The 21,708-nt window shown below is 35.7% G+C and overlaps 1 protein-coding gene across 4 annotated transcripts in view; it reads left to right on the forward strand.

Moving 5' to 3' along the window:
* SCAF4 (SR-related CTD associated factor 4) overlaps window positions 1–21,708 on the forward strand; it is a 48,075-nt gene that overhangs the window by 6,547 nt on the left and 19,820 nt on the right. The window contains exons 2-15 of one of the 4 annotated variants that reach the window (XM_075033830.1): window positions 5,413–5,496; window positions 6,106–6,150; window positions 7,043–7,204; window positions 9,538–9,673; window positions 12,139–12,278; window positions 12,833–13,009; window positions 13,376–13,473; window positions 13,962–14,009; window positions 15,165–15,273; window positions 15,617–15,784; window positions 17,164–17,249; window positions 18,673–18,863; window positions 19,815–19,915; window positions 20,970–21,083. In XM_075033830.1, coding sequence (XP_074889931.1) covers window positions 5,413–5,496; window positions 6,106–6,150; window positions 7,043–7,204; window positions 9,538–9,673; window positions 12,139–12,278; window positions 12,833–13,009; window positions 13,376–13,473; window positions 13,962–14,009; window positions 15,165–15,273; window positions 15,617–15,784; window positions 17,164–17,249; window positions 18,673–18,863; window positions 19,815–19,915; window positions 20,970–21,083 — 1,659 coding nt within the window. Of the gene's footprint in view, window positions 1–5,412; window positions 5,497–6,105; window positions 6,151–7,042; window positions 7,205–9,537; window positions 9,674–12,138; window positions 12,279–12,832; window positions 13,010–13,372; window positions 13,474–13,961; window positions 14,010–15,164; window positions 15,274–15,616; window positions 15,785–17,163; window positions 17,250–18,672; window positions 18,864–19,814; window positions 19,916–20,969; window positions 21,084–21,708 lie in introns of all 4 variants that reach the window. The other 3 variants (XM_075033829.1, XM_075033831.1, XM_075033832.1) reach the window with 3 other exon arrangements.

The raw sequence follows: 21,708 nt of genomic DNA on the forward strand, positions 1-21,708 counted from the left end.
TCTCAAGTTCCTGTGTAAAAAAGACCCTCAAAGGGCATTAATTGTAGAATGGCAGAAATTAATAGTTTGCTGCTTGAAAGACTGAAAGCTAAAGGCCATCATGCTATTTCTTCTCCCGTTACCCCACCCCTCCTAGTACACCTCACCTAGCTCTTATGAACTGGAGCAGATTCTACAGTTTGAGTTGGAAGGCCTTCTTAGTTCACTTCTGCCGCGTGTTTCCTATAGTACTTCTGTACTTTGCATTGGATTTTAATTTGGGGGTGGTTACTGGCTTGCTCTTTAAATAGCAGGCAATATGGTTAGTCTCCCTTTTGCTATCTGTTATGGGTTAACGAGAGGCTCATCTTTGTTATTTAATTGCATTTATTAGCCTGAAAATGAGGAGGTGATTTTTCTGCCTTTGAGGTTCTTGGCTTTATAGGTATTTTATCCTGTACTTCTGTACTGTTGTGAAAAGTATGCAGAAATACTCTTGAATCAATATTTTGTGTTGTGGCTTGAGTTTAGTAGGCTCTTTTAATATCTCCACCCTTTTGTAGTACATGGGTTGATACGGAGCAACAAAGAAATATTTCCTTTTAAAAACATTGCGCTTTTAAAAACTTGTGCAGCTACAGTGCACAGACTTAGAGATTTAGGGAGGGAGGTTCCAGAAAAGTTTGGAAATTCCTAAATTGAAATTGCATCCTAAGGTAGAGCTTGTGTAAAACAAAAGGGTGGGTTTTTTTCATACTACTTTCAAGAGGTGAGACTACTATAACTGAAATAGGAAAAGTTTTCTTACAACTTCTGCCTTAATGATTTTGATAACATTTTGTAGCTAAGCCTTTCTACTAGTTTTTCTACATTAGTTTTTCCTTAGGTATGAGAGAATCCACACAGACAGCAGGAGACAATTCTTCTTAAACTATTGAAATTATCAAAACTGAATAAAGATACAAGTCTTGAATAGTCCTTGGATTAATTATTTGTTATGTAAAAATAAAGTTTCACTTAATTTCTTTGCCCCTGCCATCTCTTGCCCTGTGGTACTCCCCCGTCCTAGTGAACGGGATACCCTGGGTGGTTTTCGTTGCCAAATGAGTGGATTGGGGGCATTGGGGAGTAGAAATAGAGGCAGAGCTAAACTGCATTTTTCTTTAGCCAGTGATGTCACTATATGGGGAAAGAAGGTAGGGAACAACCAGGAGCTGTTTTCTTTTCTCCAAACATCCAGTTACGGTTGGTAAAAGCAGCAAGTCGTTTCTAGCAGGTCAAGCTTTACAGGGCAGAGTATTCCAGGGACAGGCACCTGTTGTGAGGCAGTACGTTGGAAGTACTCTAAAGCTGCAAATCATCGTTGCTTTTCTTATATCCATCACATTTCTTTTATTTCTTAAATAAAGTGTAAGTTTTTGTGTCTAGGTTGTTTCTTGAGCTGATCATGGTGCCCTTTGAGGAATTAGATGTATTATTGAAAGGACAGTCCTCTGAAAATAGGGGGTTTGGGTTTTTTTTCATATATTGGTTTGGGATATGTGTATGAAAGAAGATCCAAGTCTAATTGAATGTATGCAAATGTGAAGTACATGGGCGTCTTACTGAACAGTTTCCCCTTCTAACAGTGAAAATCCATGAGGAACTAGTAAGGTTGTTAAAATTTAGATTTACCCGTCTTTAAACATGGTTTTGACACATGTAACTACGATACTGAAAATTAAATAAAAATCAGCTTTAAAATAGTCATTTGGTATTCTAAAATCTTATGAAAATTTAAAAAGGCAACAAAGTTTTGATGTGCTATTCCAAGAGGTAGTGGTGGGGAGGTGTGTGAAGAGAGAGCAGAATACATATATATATGCACACACACATATATATATGCATATACATATATGTATATATATGTATGTGTGCATATATATTTCTATATACAAATGTTTGGATCTCAGTTTGATGCATGTTTCAGCTGTAGTTCATCCTAAGCTGGAAATAGCTGTGTGTACTGACCTCATTGCTTTTACTATGTTTTTGTTGCTGTTGCCCAGAGTGCTGTCTGTGACAGCAAAAGAACAATTTACAGTGATCTGCTCAATCCTGTTCTTCTAAAGCTCTTGTGTATTCCTGCCTTATTAGCCTAAGTTTCAGCCTCTCGTGTTCTTTATTTAATGACTTCTCCAAGCTACTATATTCTTTACTGCATCCTCCCTGGCTACTTCAGTGCATCTAGCTGATTGCCCTTTTTCCTGCCCTCTGGCAGTTTCTTTCTCCTTGGATTTCCCCCCCCCCCGCCCCCCCTTGCAACGTCATTCTTGGGATACCTTTTAAGATACTTCTTTTTATTTTTTGCTGCCACTTGTTTATTGTCATCCTCTGTCCTGCTATGAGCTCTCTCGGTTTCCTGGTTCTCTCTGGTTGTGTTCCTGAAATACGAACGCTGAAGTGCTACATTCACACTGGCTTCTTTGTTCTCGTTATATGGGACTGGCTGCTTTTTCTGGAGGACCAGTTGCTTGTTGGTGTGTAAAGGAAAGGATATGGAGTGCCTGTCTTATTGTTGGCTCCGTTTTTCTTCCTCCATCTCATTTTTTTGAGCCTTCTGGTGGTTTGTTTGTGGGTGTTGGGATTTGGAAATTTTTGTTGTTGTTGTCTTTTATTACGTCTTAAAACAGATTTTCCCGAGTTTTAATAATAGCACTGACTTTGTTCATCAGTAGTCTTTGCACTTATTCTAAAGGAATATAATTCAAAGTTGCAATTAAGCTTTTTTTAAAAAACAAGTCTTAACTCACAGACACCTCTCTCTTTCTGTCTTTTATCTGACAGTTTTTATTTGTCTGTACTGTGATTTCTCAGCAAGCATGGATGTTAGCTGAAGTATGTCTTACAACTTGAATAGCTTTAAAAATTAAACATTCTGGCACTAGAGCTTGTGTTTTATGGAGATTAGTAATGAAAAGTCATGGTCTTGACTTAGTGTTGGTGTTGGAAAGGTTATCTGGCTACCACTGTCCTGAAGGACAATTTTTCTTCTTTAGTATCTCCTGGAATAGGAATCAAATTAAGGAAGTAAATACCTTCTTGCGTATTCTTTGTATTTTATTGAAGTAGGGCTTTCATTTTGTATTGTTGAAAGTCTTGTTATCACTTTACTTGCATTTTAATATTTGGCCAATTTTTTTTATCTTCTGCACTGTTTTTTTTCCTTAACTGAGACAGTGGATAAATCTGTGTAAGTTGGTTGTTTCACAAGTATCTTGGAACTTTAAATTCATAGAAAAATAAGAGGTACATTTTTAAATGACATCTTACTTTCCATTACACTGTCAAATGAAGATACTTTTATTCTCTTATTTTGCTTTGTGGCAAACAATTGATTACATTTTTGACTAGTATTCAAGGGCTCTTTTTTCTTTATTGTGAGAGCAAAATCAAATTATGTAATGCAAAAACATTTTTTTCTATGATTTGTGGGGAATATTTCAAGGTAAAAATGATTATGTGTGTGTAGGAAATGTTGAAGATCTCCATGGTTTTTTGCACTATACAAATCATGACAATATAATGATTCTGCCTTTAGTAAGCCACAGCTTAAATAGGAAGTTAAGTTTATGGGAAGAATGGAACATAATATTTAATGAAGCAGAACACCTAACCATGAGCTGTGATATAGAAGGAGGAATTAAAAAGTAGTACTGGGATGTCCTGGCTTCTTTTTCTGCTTGGAAGATGGGAAGCAAGATTGGAGTAGAGAGAATGGTCCTGACAAGCCAATGTGGATTATGCTTCCAGGTCTAATGACTAGTAGAAAAGAAGTGTGCACAGTTTGCCATGAAAACATTGTGTAGCATATGGTGTAGTTTTTGCAACTGGTTGTTTTACGATGTGAAATTACAACAGCAGCTTATGGAGTATACAGAATTCACTGTAGATCCAGAGTAGGCAGAGTGGTCTGGAAAGTGGTGAAATGTGCATTGGATTTTGGTGTCTTCTGGTATGTGTGCATGCCTGCCTATGAGTGCCAGACTGTAGGACTGTTATGTAAAAACAAACCTCCCCCAATCCCTTATTTCCCTCTTCTCTTAAAATGCTCTACAGGAAGCAAAGTACAGTAAGAATGTCACACTGTTCAGGTGGTGCTGGGGCCCTGAGGAAAATGTATCCCTCTTCCCTCAGCTTTCTGTGTTCAGCCTTTCATGGATATTTCATCAGCTCTGACAGTTCTGTGTGCAAGTTTTAGTTTCTCTCAGTTTCTGAAATGTGAAGCTAATACTTGTTTTCAGAGTTATTGATACTGGAAGACAGAGCAGTGTCTTCTGAATGCCTAGGTTCAAGACTTTTTGAAAGTGTTTTGCAATAAATTTCCTCACACATGAGATGCAAGTCATGGTGATGCTTTTTGTGAAAACTAAGTTTGCGGTTTCTTTGCTTAGAGTCACACTTTCAAATTTGAAGAGCTGAACATCCTATCTGTATCCTACATGTTTTGAATATAGAATATGCTTTCTGTGAATTCAGACTTCAAAAAAAAAAGGAGTATTTAAATCTGGCACTGCAGAATCCCTTTTTGTGCTTAATGGTCTTAACAGAATAGCACTCTTCTTAACTTCTGATATGATTAAAACTCTTTGAAATAGTGTGCCTGGGCTATGTTTCTAGAAATGAGATAAGAATTATTCTGTAAGTCGCATTCACAGAATGCCTCAAACTGCCATCTATAAAAACTAGTAACTTCTGAAAACTTAGTTCTTGAGGAATTAAGTTTTCCACTGGGTGACATTAGTATGGAGAATAGTGCAGCGGATTCTCCAAAACAGTTGGTGCAGTTAATTTTAATAATAATACAGTGTGGTCATAGCAAGCAAAATGGTAAACATCTCCATTAAAGACATTTGCAATGCCTGTATATAGTGGGATAATTTGAAAACTTACTATGGATTTGATCACCTTGATGGATGAAAGTTGTCATACCTTTATGCACATTATTTTAAGATTATAGGATTATGTTAGTCTAGTTATCTGTAGGGCCATCCTAATATTTCTATTTGGTAAGCAGATACTCGGGCTAATTTAAATCAAGCCGCACTTATTTCTGTCTTATATTGCTTTTTTTAAAATTGCAAGTTCCCATACCATAAGTTAGCAGTGCTGGTACCATAAGCAGATACTAATTTTTAGACACAAATGGGACTTCGACAGCAGCCTTATCAAAATCTGGTAAATTAGTGAATATGGGTTAGTTCACAAGGAAGATCGCTTTGAACATTGCCTAGAAAGATCTGCCTGTTAGTATCTTTGTTTCAAGGGCCAGCCAGCTTTGTGGCGATACATAGTATGGAATGTCAGTAATCAATCAGTTGTCTGAAATGTTTTCTTTTTGGTTAACTGCTTAAACTTCAGCATACATTTTTAATATTTGTTTTCTCTGTTTAGCTCTTTTCACTGATGGAGATGAAACCTCCTATTTCGCGAGCAAAAATGATTCTCATCACAAAAGCTGCCATTAAAGCTATTAAGGTAAAGTACAGTAGAATAAACATGAAACTGTAACATGAGCAATGTTTTATTATTTTACTTCTAAGTAAATGTATCTCTGGATTTCCCAGTCAGCTTCATGGATGTTTTATTCTCGTTGGTGTTAAGAATGTTATAGAAACAAGGGGGTGGTGAATATAATGTCTTGATTTTAGAGTAGTAGCATAATGCCAGCTTGATTTTTTTGAATCATTGCTTTTTAATGCTACACCCACTAAGGTGTTGTGATTTCTATGCAATAAAATTTTAAATGTTGCAGGATGCAACTGCACCGTAGCATATTAAAACATAGCGGACTTGCTTAGAAAGTAAGTCCAGAAAGCTCTCCCTAATGCTCTGGAAGCCCTATGTCTTTTGTGTACACACTGGCACACTTCTGACAGAAAGGATGGCTTGTTTCTGTGTTACCCCATGAAATAATTTTCTCTGTGCTAGATTAACTTAGCTTGATAATATACTACTTTTTAGAATATGACTACAATATTTTGTAGTCTTTCCTAAATGGTAGTAAGCACAAAGAGTTAAAATACTTCTAAAATGATGTGCCACAGTTGAGTAGATGATAGATTAATTTATGTATTTATTTTCCAGCTCTACAAGCATGTTGTCCAGATTGTAGAGAAGTTTATCAAAAAGGTAAAAAATAATCTACTGATACAGATATTGTCTGCATCTGTTACTAGGTATTATTTGTAATGCTAGTAAAAAAACAAAAAGGCTTCTGCTATTTAGGGATTGAGGGAAGAAATTCTGTTTTATTAGGATTTTATACATTTTGGTATCTCTTTGTCTATATAATCTCATTTTAGTTTTCCTTACTATATTAAGAAGGGGAGGAAAAGAAAAACTGTGAAATTTCCCCTTTCTCCTCTACCCAGCAACTGGGGAGGAAACTGGAGGTATTGAACTTCAAATTAATTTTCACTGGGTAAGATAATACATATTTTCAGAAAATACAGTTTTCATGCTTGGCTAGGCATATAGAACCACAGGCTAGAATGTAACACTAAAACCAAACTATCATGCTGCCTAAAGTAAGTTCCTCTGAGTAAACAGGAAAAATACTCTTTTCATTCAGAGTTCTTCAGAGACCTCCAAAGAGAAGGACTTTGCGTTAAATTCTGGAGAATAGAGTTGGTGGAAGTAGTTCAGTGCATTGAGTGGGAGGTAGCTTGATAGCAGAGTTGTGACAGTCTGAACTGTATTGTAGTAGACCTGTTGTTGTAGTCACATGTTGTCAAGCTAAATGTACTTTAAAAGCAGTGATTGAGAAGGCAAAGGCTGCTTCAAGCTATCCAGGTATATTTACCCTGTCCCAAATGTGAAAGCATGTTTTTCTCCTTTTTTTTTCCATTTCTATAAACAAAACAGAAGTAAAGCACTAAGAGAATTCTTCATAAACCAAATTAATATATATTTTTTTTCTACCCAAGTATACTAAGTATATATTTTGTGTAAGGATGTAAGGTGAGTGCATGTTACCTTGTTAGTATCACTGCATAATGGAAAATAATTTTCATGTTTTCAGTGCAAACCGGAATATAAAGTCCCTGGATTGTATGTCATTGACTCTATTGTTCGTCAGTCTCGTCACCAGTTTGGAACAGACAAAGATGTTTTTGGGCCAAGATTCTCTAAAAATATTACTGCCACATTCCAGTATTTGTATCTCTGTCCATCTGAAGACAAGGTACAACTATCATTTCTCAAGTGTTGTTGTGAATTGATAACAGTGCTACCTTGGTGTTTCCACTTCTGTGATAGCTAATTCGGTCATTCTCTATGTTCATGGTAGTGAATGTTATTATATGAAATGGTAAATCATGATGAGAAAGATTATCAAAGGTGGTAGTGAAATGAAAGTTCTAGTTAAAATACTTATTTTACTTGTCTGCATAGGCAAAACTAAATTGATGAAGTTATTTCTACGGTGTGTGTGACTATGCCAAAATTTTTCTTCTTGAGGCTTCTTCAGGAAAACTTACTATGGAAGGTGGTGTCTCCCACAAAAAGGAAGTGTTATAGGAGAAGCTCTGGTGTTCTAGGCAGTGAAGGTTCTGCTCCCAAATATTTTCTAAAAAATCATCATGTTGATTTCTTCAGTCTTTACAAATCCCATGCTTGAGAATTTCATTGCTGCTCTCCATTGTCAAGACTAGTTTAAGGCATGGGTTTCCCTAGTTTTGTACTTGGTGATAGAACAGAGGCTCAGAAAGTTTCCTGAATTCATGATGGTCTGGGTTGCTACCAACAGGAGATGACTTTTATGCCCTCTGTCAGAACAATTTCAAAAGACTCCCAAGATAAGTGTGTTTTAGAAGTTGCCAGTTGGTTTCCAGAAAATGCCTACTCTCTCTTTTTCTTAATTGTAGTACTGTAAGAGCAAAATACTCTTTTTCTAACTGACTTTTTCACTAACTTTCTGACTAAGATTTTGAAAGGCTTTGATGCTCTGTAGTTTTCTAATGTGGAACTTTTAGACCTTTAGGGCTTGAATTTGATCTTCTGGAGCTTCTGGGTTAATACCTTGGTGAAATAGAGCAGTCCCTTCTTTCTGTCTTTGTGGTTACCATTTTGTTCATCTAAATGAATTAGACTATCTGTGTCCTTTATGTAACTACCTGATATCTCACTGCTAAAATAATTAAGATGCTTTTCACTAGGGGAATAATACTATTTATAACATGCTTGCTTTAATGAATGTCCAGTACCTAAACAAAAAACCTGATCTGCAGATACACAGCAACTATGGTTGATTTCCAAAGAGAATGATACTATGATACAACTTTTTTTTTTTTTAAACAGCCTTTCTGTAAGATTAATATGTGACTGAAAACAAGAGTATTAAATTTATTCATTTTTTGGCCTTCATATTATTTTCAAGTCTTGTGGAGAGATAGAATACCTAAAGCCAAAAAATGCTGTTGTTTTAAAGTTAGCTGTTTTTCAGACCAAAATCTTATTTTAAAATAGCCATTTCAGGTTTCTCTTTAATTGATCTTATTGTAGAAAACATTTTGTGAAATTCTTTAATCGCTTATCTTATATAAGTATAGGTCAATTTGCATGGGTGTATATAACTGAGTCACAGTAAGACATTTTATTGTTGCAACAAGAAGGAACAGAATCGATTCATTCTTAACAGCTACAGTAGAAGTAAAAAGTACTTAAAATGTATGTGTGTGCAGCTCAGATGACGATACAAAAAAGACAGGTAAGACAGGTATGTCAATATAACATGTATTCTGACTTTTACCTGCGTGCATGTTCCAATTGAAGCAGCACATCTAGTTATATATTATTGTTTAATACTGGGATAAAGAAGGAAAGACTAATTTCCAGCTTGTTCCTGAAAGCTTCATTGTTCTTAATGTTAAAAAAAGAAACAAGCTTAAAATAACAGCTGACAATCAGAGGTTCTAATTTGATCTTTCTGCAGTGATCAGAATATTTGCTACTTGCTTTCCTGATGTTCTGAATAGTGATGGAGATGGGTTTTCTGGTGTCAACATAGGATTGGTTGGGTTAGTAGAAAAAAATGCAAGCGAACAATCTTCTATCTAACTTTAAAGCTTTGTTCTAGCGTTTTGGAATAGCACCCTAATTGCCTAATCTTTGTTAGGGTTTTCCAGCTCATCTTCATTTTCTCTGTCTTTCTAGTCACATTTGTTGTTTGTTTTACCCCTTTATGACTATATGTGAGGAAATGGTAGGGCTGATGTGACTTCCTCTATTGTATATCAAACCTGGATTTTCTGACTGGCCAGAACAGTTTTAGAAAAATGGTACAAGTCACTTTTTATTAAAGTGGATAGTAAAATAAGTTGGCAGTTTTTATCTTCGCAATGTAAAAGGTCTTGCTGACCTATGTGACAACATAGGGAGGTTGTTAAATAGGTATGCCTGATTATGTTGAACTTGTATACTGTTCAAACCTTTCTTCTCAATGTACGGAAGATAAATTTGGAGTTTGTGAATTAGGAAAGCTGTGTTTAGCACTGATGCTTGCTTTTGTTTCAACAGAGTAAAATAGTACGTGTCCTGAACCTTTGGCAGAAAAATGGAGTATTTAAAATTGAAATAATTCAACCTCTTCTGGATATGGCAGCAGGAACTAGTGCCACTGCACCAATGACAGAAAATGCTACTAATAATGAAGGTATGAATGACATTATAACTTCTTTTAAAAGGATGAATGGTAATAGCTTGTTTGCTTTCACATTAAAGCGCCTATTAGTAGTTTCAACAGTAGCATATTAATAAGTTCGATTTTGTTGTCACAATTATGTGGAACATCTGAACTAGTTCTAAATAAATGCTGATACTGTACATCAGAAATTATCAGCAAGTGAACACGTATTTGGAAAATATATGAAATTTGTATCGTGTATGCACACATACATACATATGTGCACACTTCACTTACGGATGACTTCAATGTCCCCTCTTAAAAAAATCTTTTCTTTTGGTCTGAAATATTTTTCTTTTGTTTCTCAGATTTAGAATTCTGATGTAATTTTTTTAATGTTAGTACCTGGCTAAGTAAAGCATGATCTTACATGTTAACAGCTTCATCTTTCTTTGAATCAACTTGATACCTGAAAGCAACAGCTGTCAGTCTTTTTCAATATGCAGCCCTGAAACATTTAAACTGGTGTTTCAAATGCAAATTCTTGAACAGTAAATGTGTGCCCAGCAGTAGACTTTTACACAGGCTACTGGTTGAAAACCACTGACCTAAAGACTAAAGTAATGACAGCCTACCCACAGTATTTTCACTGACCTATTTTTATGCCACATAAAAAGCTGGTAGTGAGGTTACTGAATCGTGGATGAGAATATGCATGCCACAATTCTCTCTTTCTCTGGAGGGCCTTCTTTTTGAGTTTGCACTCTATATTTTAGACTTAGCTTTGGTAACCTCATTATTTATTGCACTTATGTATGCTGGAGTAGGACTGGCAAAAAATGTAATGGAGTGAGTGAAGTGTGGTGACAGACAACAAAATAATGATGCACAATAGCATAAGTGAAATAGTCTCCAGTGGTGTTTAGGAAAGTGTATCCTATTGAAAAGTTTTATAAACATGGCAGGGCAGGGGGAGGGAATGTCTTAGCACCTGAGCTTGGGTGCAGACTGGTGGCTATACAGTTTCATTCTGATATGACAGGTGAGTGGCACTATTTTTCCATCTTTGTCTCATCACTAGTAGCTACTGGGTTGGGTGCCTTCTGCATAAATTTTCATGTACAGAATCACTGATTTCAGTGAGATATTCAGATGCACCAGAGGGGATAATTTGGCCCTGAAATAAATATGCTAATGAATAATAATAAATATACTAATGCATTATGTGAAATAGAATCTGTTTAGTGCATAATGCTACAAAGTCTGTTTAGCTAAAAAAAGAGAGAGAGGGAAATGCAAATTTTCTCCCTTGAGCAAGCAAATATCCTTCTGAATATATACAGGAGATAATTGGGGAGTTAATTTATATTTAAAAACAATCACGTATCTTTTTGCAGTATTTTTTTGTAGCATCTGACTTCTGGGAAAACATTATTCAACATGTTTGTCTGCTTGCTGCATGTCAACACTGCAGTTATTTAAACTGCAAACAGATGAGTGGCCTTAAAGAAGTTGGTATTGTGAGGCAAACATACTTGCTTAGTGTCTCAAACTAAAAAATATTTCTATCTGTGGCGTTTTTTAACTGTCTCTTGTTGTACAGTTTTATAATAGTCTATTAAAATATGTTTGCTAAAGAATAGTTACTTGCTCACAGCATGTAGGAATTGATGGTATTACTGCTAATTTACTTTGTACTGGCAAAATGTTTATTAAAAAAACCCACATTGTAATCTGAAGCAAAGAGAATGGGAAAGCTGCATGTGTAGACAAAGCTAATAGCATGTCTTAAAATGTGATCTGAGTTTTAGTAAAGCTCAGTGGAAATGGGAGTCTTTTCCTGGAAGAATTAGTAAAAATTCTTTTTATGGTAGGATTTATCTATCAGATGCAGGTTTGGCTTGTGCCTATGCAAAAGTGGCATGTGAACAAACCTCATCAAAGAACAAGAGTTGCTTGTGAAATAATTTTTAAAAACCTTTAATTTTTACCAGACATTTCAGCAAAAGTTCAGTTACTGCTACAAAATAGAAAATATTAAGAGAAGCTCAGTTGTTCTTAAAATGAACCATTAGATGATTGATTTGTAATATTCATCCAAAAGAATGAGTTCAGAACTTTGTAACCAGAACTAATATTCTACGTGTTTTGATACGCATTGCTTAACACTGAGTAACAGTTTTTCTCTTAACTTTTGTAAAATTGTACAATTATAAACATTGAGTTGTGCTCTAAAATACCATGCTGGACTAGCTTTCAGTTAGGCCATTTTTCTTTGTTTTCTTTCTTAGTGTATATAATGCACAGATGTGAGCAGTGAATGGAGCAGTTAAAGGCAAAATGAATAGAATTGGAGTAGTTTAGGTATGACTTTTGGGGTTAAATAGAGTATTGTAGATAGACACTTGTTTTGAAGAGGTAGATGTACGCACTGAAGAGTAAGATGAATGTTTTGGAGTAATGTAGCGCTTTCTCAATTCCTATGAAACTCTCAGGTTCGCCGCCCCCTCCAGTAAAGGTTCCTTCGGAGCCCCCTCAAGTTACTGCTAACTCAGTGCCGACTGTGCCACAGTTGCCCAGTTCTGATGCCTTTGCAGCTGTAGCTCAGTTGTTTCAAACAACACAAGGACAACAGGTAACCTGCTTATATCTGGTTCCCTTCTAACTTCCGTTTTTATGTTAAATGAGGGGAGGGAAAAATGATAGAAGTAATATCCTTGATTTGAAGCAAAACAAAAAGCCTCCCTAAGGTCTTCAGCAGAAAACTTCTAAAAGTTAAAGTCAGTATTTGAATGATCTGTGACCCTTCTGTCCAGTAGTTATGATATTTGAGAAAGGTTCAGTTATATATTCCTAAATAACTAGTTCTGAATTGATGCAGTTACAAAGTTTCAAGAACAGGCAGAATAAATCAAACAAAATGTTGAGTCTTACTGTTCAGTCCACTTAAATGTTTGCAGTGTTGAAAGGCCTGAATACTGAAATCTGGGGTTCTGTTGAATTGTGCCACTTAAGTGTTTAAAAAGTGACCTTTGGTCTTGCTGAAAGTTCTCCATAGTTTAGTCAGGTTGTTGTTACTGTTCATCCTGTGCCATAGTCTAGTTTGACGTAAAATTTATACCCGACAACTCTTTCAGTACCATGTGTTTATATAAGAATATATAATTAATACTATATCTGTTTTTGTAGCTTCAGCAAATTCTTCAGACTTTTCAACAGCCTCAAAAACCCCAGTCACCAGTCATAGATAACACTGTGATGGCTCAGGTTCAAGCTATTACTGCTCAGTTGAAAACTACAGCAGCACAACCACCAGAACAAAAACCTGCTTTCCCACCACCTGAACAAAAAACATCATTTGACAAAGTAAGTCTTTATTTGTTCTTTGTGTTTAACTTTTTCAGTTCAGCAGAAGACTGTTTGATGGATGCCTCAATGTCCTCCATTTGTTAGGAGAAAAATGATGTAAATTTTGTTTTTTCTCTTTCTGTTTGGAGGTCAGCTTCCTGTTTTTATACCCTTTCATTTTCTGAAGCTGAATAAAATTGGTTTTGGACAGTTTCTGATTCTGTATTAGAATATAGGTTTGTCTCTTTTTTTCCTGATTCAAACCTTGTCTTTAATTCCAGAGCTGTTAGATATATAGTAAGACTTCGATAATAAGGATATTTTGGCTGCCAATTATATAAGATACAGAAAAAATAGTTGGCTCAATGTCATTTCTTTCAGAAGCTGCTGGATCGGTTTGACTATGATGATGAACCAGAAGCAGTGGAAGATGCAAAGAAAGAAGATTCAGCTCCTTCTCCTTCAGTTTCTCAGCCAGCTTTGTAAGTTCTGTGTCATAATAGAATTAGCAAATCTTTGTTCTAAAAAATCTGTAGGTTAGAAATTCCAAGTTACTTCAGTTAAAATGTTGTTAACAACTTCTGGTGTGGTTTTTTGGGTTTTGTTCTTTATTGTCTTTTTACTTTGGTGATCCAGTGTAGGTTTGGCATGTTGCATCATTGATTGAGGAATGTGTTCTGTAGAAAAAAGCTCAGTTTTGTTTTCAAGATGAGTTCTGTGTTTTTATTGCACAACTGAGTGTGTCAGGGCATTGTTAGTAATCAGCTGGATTGCTTTGCTGACTGGGGAAAAGGTGCTACTCCAAACATTGTGATAGTTTTAACTATTTAAAAAATTAAAATTGGCTTTGCAGCTTTACGTTCTCAAATATTAAATACTCACGCAAACTAACTTAGGATCCTGTTTCCCTTTTGATATGCATTATGATAAAGTCTTAAATTACATGATCACATACTAGTTTTTTCCACAGGACCTCTCTCTCATTCAGTGCACAGGCTGGATGGTGCTCAATACCTGGGTTAGTCAATATTTCTTTTTTCCCTGCTTCAGTATGTGGCCCCATGTCTTACTTTCTGTATATGCCATCCAAACCCTGCTCTCAAAAACAGAATCACTAACTTTGTCATTAGCTTTCTTACTGTGTTTATCACTTTGAGCACTTTAATGTTCCACAAGTATTAGTTAATTAAAATGCCTTTTAAGTAAATTGGTAGCATTTTCCCTATAATACAGATGGAACTCTGGAGTACAGAAAAATGAGGTAGGTCAAACATAATCACTGCTTGAGTACGCCCAACTAGAGATCATTGGACTAGGCTTTTCAGCATGTTTATGTTCTGTTTGTAGCACTTCAAAGCCTCTGTCCTTACTGCTTTATAGTTGTGTAACATGCCTCTGAAGATTGGATTCCAGTAGTCTTATTGTGGGCACACAAAATCAGTAATACTCTGTATGAAAAACTGATCTGTGCGGAATCATCTAAGAATTATATGGCACCTGTGTCTTAAAATACTACAAAGTTCCATTTCACATCACCATGAAAGTCCTTTATCTTCCTGAAATCCTGTTCAGTTTTTTACACAAACTGCATCCCGTAAACAGGTCTTATTAACTGCACAGACCTCATTAAGTCCCTGAGCACTGTCCATTCTGTGTGTTGAATCAGGAAGTGAATGGCATTACTGTAATCCTTGTGTGATATACATATCCCTTTCTCCTCTGCCCTAAATTCCTCCCGACTTGAAGGTTTTTTCCCAGCGAAAGTATGCCCAATTTATTTTCCTTGAGGAAAAGGCTTACTTCTTTTGTTTCCAAAAGAGGAACTGGAAATGAAGAAAGTTAGCCTAAGGCAGACAACCTTCATGAAGAATTTCCATAGACTGAGATCTTTAGCAAGATCATACAAGTACAGGGGGAAGAGAGGCTTAAACCTTTATGTGGCATTTCTTTAAATGTTAAAGGACTACTCTTAGAGTGGAGAAAAGATAAAGAAGCCACTCTGTCTCTTCTTTTTGTTTCCACTTTTTAGAGAGGAAATGGGATTATAATAAAGATAATTTTTCTGTCTAAATTTGAAGAAAGAATGTGTAAATGTACATAGAAATATGTAAAATAAAGGCAAAAAAATGTGTGTATCTATTGACTTGTCTCACCTAAATATTACCGGTTTTAGTGGATTTCCAGGAGAAGGTATACAACAGCCAGTATTTCCTCAGCTCCCAAATATGGATCCTTTTCAGCAGCGAATGATGGGAATACAGCAAGATCCAATGCGTCACCAGGTAACTTCAGGGTTTTCCCTTGTCCCTCTGTTATGTTTTCTATCTTTTGTTGTTTTCTTTGGTGCAGAAGTAAGGAAGTGGTGTTCCTATGGTGAAGTGTGAATATGGCTTAGCCCTCCAACTTTCCTAAGAAACATATTTTTGTTCTCTGTTCCAGTCAAGCTTTGAAGAACAAGATTTTTATTTTATACACCTGAATGCTTGACCTACTTCATCTTTCTCGGGCTTCTGGTCTTTTACTGTGACTTTGCAGCAGAGATGCAGTTTTACTTTAACAGACTGGGAAAGCTGATGTAATTTTTTTTTCCTAACTGGAAGTTTTTGTGTTTTTTCTTCTCAAAAGGTTCCACTTCCTCCTAATGGGCAAATGCCAGGTTTTGGTCTCCTGCCTACGCCACAGTTTCCACCCATGGCTCAGCCTGTGATTCCGCCAGCAGCACCTGTGCAGCAAACTTTTCAGTCTCCTTTTCCAGTACAGAGTGAATCACACATGCAAAAAACACATCAGCAGGTGAGGACCCCTTGCAGTAAACAAACTAACTTAAATGCTCTAATACATGTCTTTCTCAAATGTGTATAATTTCTTCAGGAGAGGAAATTTCATGATAACCATGGACAGAGATGGCTGTGAGGTTAGCTCATCTGAAAGTTGGATAGCTGCAGTGCTACATGACAAGTCTGGTATTTCAGAAGTCTAGCAAAACCAGCATATGTATGCTTTGCACCTCCTTTTGTGAAAGACTTTGGATTGCATTTTGTCCTTCCACTTATCACTTTACCTCATCCTCCCTTTCCTGTACCCATCATGCTTCAGGAATATTTTGTTCCATGGAATTCTAACAATGCAATCTCATTCTGGAGAAAAACTATCTGGAAGGGTTAATTTTTAAGGCCCTGGTAGATCACTAATATAGTGGAAATGGACTCAGAAGTCTGTAAAAGTTTTAAAAAATCCAAGTGTATGTAAACAGCTCACTCTTGTTCCTAAGATGTTGGAGGATATTGTTGGTTCGGTAACGGGCTGCTATTAAGAAGAAATCAAAGAGCAAGTCTATTTATGAGCCTGTATTAAAAAAAAAAAAAAAAGTTGAATATATTTGCCTTTTGTTCCAAGGAAAGGAAATCCTGAATGAGAAATAGAGATGGCACCAAGCTGTCTTTGTGGTGACCTGTGATGTCACAGATTCTAGAAAATTCTTGCTTTCCACTTGGAATAAAGGGACAATTCTTAAGAGTATCTTTGTAATTGCTTTTTTAGTCTTGAATTCTGTTGAATCAGTACATTCTGAGAGGTTGCTTGGTGGGAAGCTGTAGAGGATTTGGGCTAGGAAGGAAGAGCTGTGTTGAACTTACTGGGTGGGTTTTTTTAAGCAGGTTCTTGCATTTTATGTGTTGTTTTGATGACTTACTGCTTCATTCTTCAAATTTATTGTATTGTAATTTGCTTATATATATGGCTTAAAGTAGTTTCCTATAACATCATGGAGAAGAGTTTTCTAGTAGGCCTTCCTTTGCCTGTGATTTTGATGACAGAGCAAGATCCACTGACTTGACTTTAAGGAAAATAACCATATTCTGTGGAGATATATGTGGTGCTGAGATTGACTAAAATGTGGAAAAACAATAATTTGCAAATTGAAAATGAGAATTTTGTGTAAATTATTATGTTCTTGCAGTGGTTGTATTAAGTTCATTTAATACTGGACTGTCTCCCTGTTAGTGACTACAAAGTCGTGGTGAATCTTCTGAGGAGAGTTGCATTACGTTTTAATTTCACATATGTAAATATTCAATATAATTTTAGTGCTGTTACATAATTTAGTGTAGGCATAAAATGAAATAAAACACTTGTGCTACTCACCCGTAACACCAGTCAACTTAATATTTTAGGATATGGAGGTGGAACAGCCACCAATTCAAGAGGGAAAACGACATGTTTCTGACAACAGAAAGTCAAGATCTAGATCCGCATCAAGGTAAATTAGTAAAAGTTCTTTTAGTGAGGGTATATATATCAGGTATTGGATTTTAACATAAGGAACTTAAGTGTGTCATGTCCAAAGACTTGAAAACGCTTTACTAATTCTGTACGAGTACTGAGGAGAGTTATGCTGATAATCTGGAGCTTGGAGAATCTGGTGCTGTGCTGCCAAATCTGCTGTGGGGTGGTAGCTTCTAATTGAGATGGTGGATAAGTAGCTGAGAGGTGAGCTAACTCCTTGAGCTATTGGTGGAGCTCATTTTCAGTGCCTTAGGACATAGTCCTCTTACTTGTATTTCAAGTTGGATTCTTGGGTGCCTGGCTCAGCTTACTTCCTCTGTGGTCATTTCTTGTAAGTGCCCAGTTGTGCTGTACAAGTTGGATTCTATGACTAAATGCCAAAAGACACATTTAGCAAAAGAGTCCATTTCAATTTAATCTAAGGATTAATTACAAGAAATTACTGTCTGTGTATTATTCTCTGCATGGACAACACTAGTGAAATTTCTTGGTAAAGTCAAAACTGTCAAGGGCTTTATTTGAATTGCCCTTCTGGAAGAGAGGAAAAAAAGAGACCCTTTCAATCTCTTACCTCTGACGGAGCTGTGTATAAATACAGCTAAATGTTATATGTGCTTCAATGCAGTGGTAATGAGAAACAGATTAGTGACTTAAGACTTGTGAACCTCTGAAAGTCGTCTACTTTCTAAGGAAAAGTGGGTATCTATAGAGTTCTCTTATTGGTAGAGAGTAACTTCTATGCCTGTCAATACTGACTAAATTTTAGAGAAGCAGAATGTGATAGCTTAATTTTGTCTGTGCTCTAAAGACACACAAAGAAATCCAGCGTACTATGGGACTTTGCCTGTCACAGACGCAGTATTTCACATGTCTCAGCTGACCTAACAAATCTGGTTCCAGTATTAAAGCAAAGCTATCTACTTTGTTATGAGTCTTCTCCTTTGCCAAGTTTCATATGATTTCTTTGAAGTTTTACTCTGTCTTCTAGACCTTGAGTGGTTTAGAACTTTAACATGATGTAAAATACAATTTCACTGGCAGAATTTATTTTTAATCTCTTTTTTTTAGCCATTCTTTTGTAAAAGCAATAAACATTTTCCTCATTTAAGCAGATGTCATTTTTTCTATGTTAATGTGGACATAGTTTTGATAGTCAACTTCAATACAAAATTAATAGAAGATAAGAAATTGAAAAATAATCAACTGTTTAGCTGGAGTGCATTAATGAGCTACTGTAATAATTTATCCTTGTTCTAAATGCATGTGAATGAGCTTGGATTTTTTTTTTTTTGAGTGAACTCTTGCCCGATTATTTAAATAGATATCTGAAATAGTTATCTGTCTGTCAGTGTCTGGGTCAGAAAGATTGAACATAAATGGTTGTTGGATTAAACTAGGTCACCTAAAAGGAGACGTTCAAGATCTGGCTCCCGATCTCGAAGGTCACGTCATCGCCGATCTCGATCTCGGTCCAGGGATAGACGCCGACACTCTCCTAAGTCTCGGTCACAAGAAAGACGTGAACGTGAGAGGGAGAGAGAACGCAGATCAAAAGGCCTTCCTCAGATCAAGTCAGAAACTGTTAGTGGTAAGTTTATTCTTCCTCTTTATTGTTGATGTAACTCTGTACATTCTTGTAGTACCATTTTTCAGATGCTCAACATCTTCCTTGTTTATATATGGAATTGTTTTGTCTGTACCCAGTATTTTCTTTAATGAATATTAGAGCTCTGTGAAGTTGAAGATATTACAGTAGATACTATGCCTACATAAAATGGAATACTAAGAAGACAAACAGGTGTTTTAGAAAAACTGTAAATGTTGAAGAAATACACTTTTTGTATCTATTAGACTTTTTAAAAAAATTTAACATTGACAAGTCCACTTACTTTCAGTATATGATATCTGCTCAGAATACCCCAGAAGAAAACTCTTAATCTGATGTGTGTTATTTTTTAAATTTTTTTGTTCCTTCTTCTTGGGTTTAATGCTGTTTGTGGGTTCCAAGACTCATCCAAACAGAATAAAAGTAAACAGTACTGTGATTTATTTTCTGAACTGTTGTAAAGCTGGTAAGAATTAAATCCACCACACATCCATGTACTTCCTTTACTCATAGTAGACTATTTGGCAGTTTTGGAATATCTCTAAGTCAGAAATATTTTGGCTGTAAAATGGGGAAAGAAAAAGCTGAAACACCATGATTTTCTTTTCCTTCCTGCAAGACATATAAGGTAAAGCAGGTTGAGCAACAAGAAGTTGAGCACATTATTATGATTTTTCTAGTGATTCAATGTTGTGTGTCTTTCAAACCAGGACCGGAGCTTTGACCTGGAAAACACACAGGCTAATGTTCAGATTTCTGAAATAATCCTGACTTTGCCTGTGTTAATAGACAAAATGTAGTAGTTGTCTTCTGAATATGCCTGGGGAGTGTGGAATCTTCTCAGGAGTTATCATGTAAAATGAGAACATTCTTTTTTATATACATGTATATTTCTAAGTGCTCTTACAATCTGTGTTAACTCTTTAATTGTAGTTTGTAGTACTACGCTTTGGGTAGGACAACTTGACAAAAGGACAACTCAACAGGATGTTGGAAGTCTTTTGGAGGAGTTTGGCCCAATTGAATCAATAAATGTAAGTATAAATGATGCAGTGTAAGCTACTTTGATGTGCCTTGGTTACAAAAAGTCTTTTCAGTCTGTTTTAAGACAGCTTTATTTTTGGTACATTGAAAAGAGTCAAGAGCTCTCATTTTCTATATGGTTGTGTTTTCTAAGGTGTGAACTCAATTCATTTGGCTGCTGTGTAGAAAACCAAGAAGGCAGTAGCTTTAGTTTCTTGAAATTTAAAAATGTGCTTGGGGTAGTACAGAAGATTATCCCATTTTCATAAAAAACATGCTTTCTCTGAAGAGAATTGAATGAGAAAGGGCTATTGAGGAGATGGGTACAGAATTACATACTGTGCTACTAATTCCTTGACTGCTCCATTTTGTTTGATTATAGAAATGTGGACTCTCAGCTGGTGTTCTTGTGTCTTTTGCTCGTTTCTTTTCTGTCATTTTAGTCATAATCATGGAGAACTATTGTTAGGCTTTGCTGTATTTTAAGGATATTTTTATATATAAATGGTAGCTGTTCCTGTAGCTATAAAATTTCACTTAAACAAACAAACAAAAAGAAGTGACTGTAACTTTCTTCCTATTCCCAAATATTGTAAAACAACACAGAAGTTTTTTCTCAAATGCATTACAAATAATAAAAATTATTACAAAACTGCAGATAAAACTGAATGTGGAGGTGCAGCTGGCAGCTTGTGGTATATGGAATGAAGTGGGGTATTAGTGCCTTGTTTCCTCCAACAAAGTAACTAATTGTCAGACCACAGCATTTACATAAATACTACTGTTTAACAATTTAAAGGATTAAATATACAAGTCATCCATATTCTCACATGGAATAGAGCTTAAAACTTTCCACATAAGAAGTTGCTTTTAATTTACTAGAAATGTGTACCAGAAGATGCTGGCTATCTAAGCCTCGTAAAATAACAGTCTCTTTCGTACTTCCATAGTCCTTTTTGAAACACCTGCTGATGTTCCAGCTTACTGTAATTGAACACTTGTATGTTGTTCATTACTTTGTTAATGTGCTAGCAAAACCAGTTTTTTTTCTGAAAATACAAACAGATGATACCACCTAGAGGATGTGCCTATATTGTAATGGTTCACAGACAAGATGCTTACCGTGCCCTACAAAAACTGAGCCGAGGAAACTTCAAAGTCAATCAGAAATCTATAAAGGTACTTCTTGGAAAATGTCAAGCTGTTCTAAAGTTACTGTAATTACTGTAATCCTTTTTAATCTATTCTAGACTTTTGGCTATTTTAGACTTTTGTGTATTCTGCATATGGTATTCTGTAAATTTATGTGAATGGACCAGTTTTTTTCTTGATAAGTATTCTTCCTGTTCTGTAATGTGACTAGTAGGACTTGTATCAGTTTCCTTGAAAGATTGCCAATAATTGTCTATTTAACCAACAAAAATAGTGTCCTTTTAGACATTACAGTGGACTGTAACTATGTTTTTCTTATTGGTGGTTATTTGTCTTACAACTGAGTTTAATTATATGTGATAATCCTATAAAGAGTACTAATAAGTAAGGAAGAATGCATTCATTAGTGAAATTTTTCCTTTTGTAGAACATCATATTAGAGTGTGACACTGTCCTCTGAAGGGAAATAGAATTAATTTTAGTGACTGGGGAACATTTGAAGAAACTACCTTTATACACTTTTACAAATTGAGTGCAGGAGTCAAGCCAAAAAATAAGAACTGAGGCTGCTTTAGAAAAGTCTTATTTCAGTGATTCGTAACTAACCTATTTTTCCTGCTGTTTCAATTACAGTATTCTTTTTGCTTTTTAG

The sequence above is a fragment of the Buteo buteo genome, chromosome 8 (assembly GCF_964188355.1).
Source record: "Buteo buteo chromosome 8, bButBut1.hap1.1, whole genome shotgun sequence".
Taxonomy (NCBI): domain Eukaryota; kingdom Metazoa; phylum Chordata; class Aves; order Accipitriformes; family Accipitridae; genus Buteo; species Buteo buteo.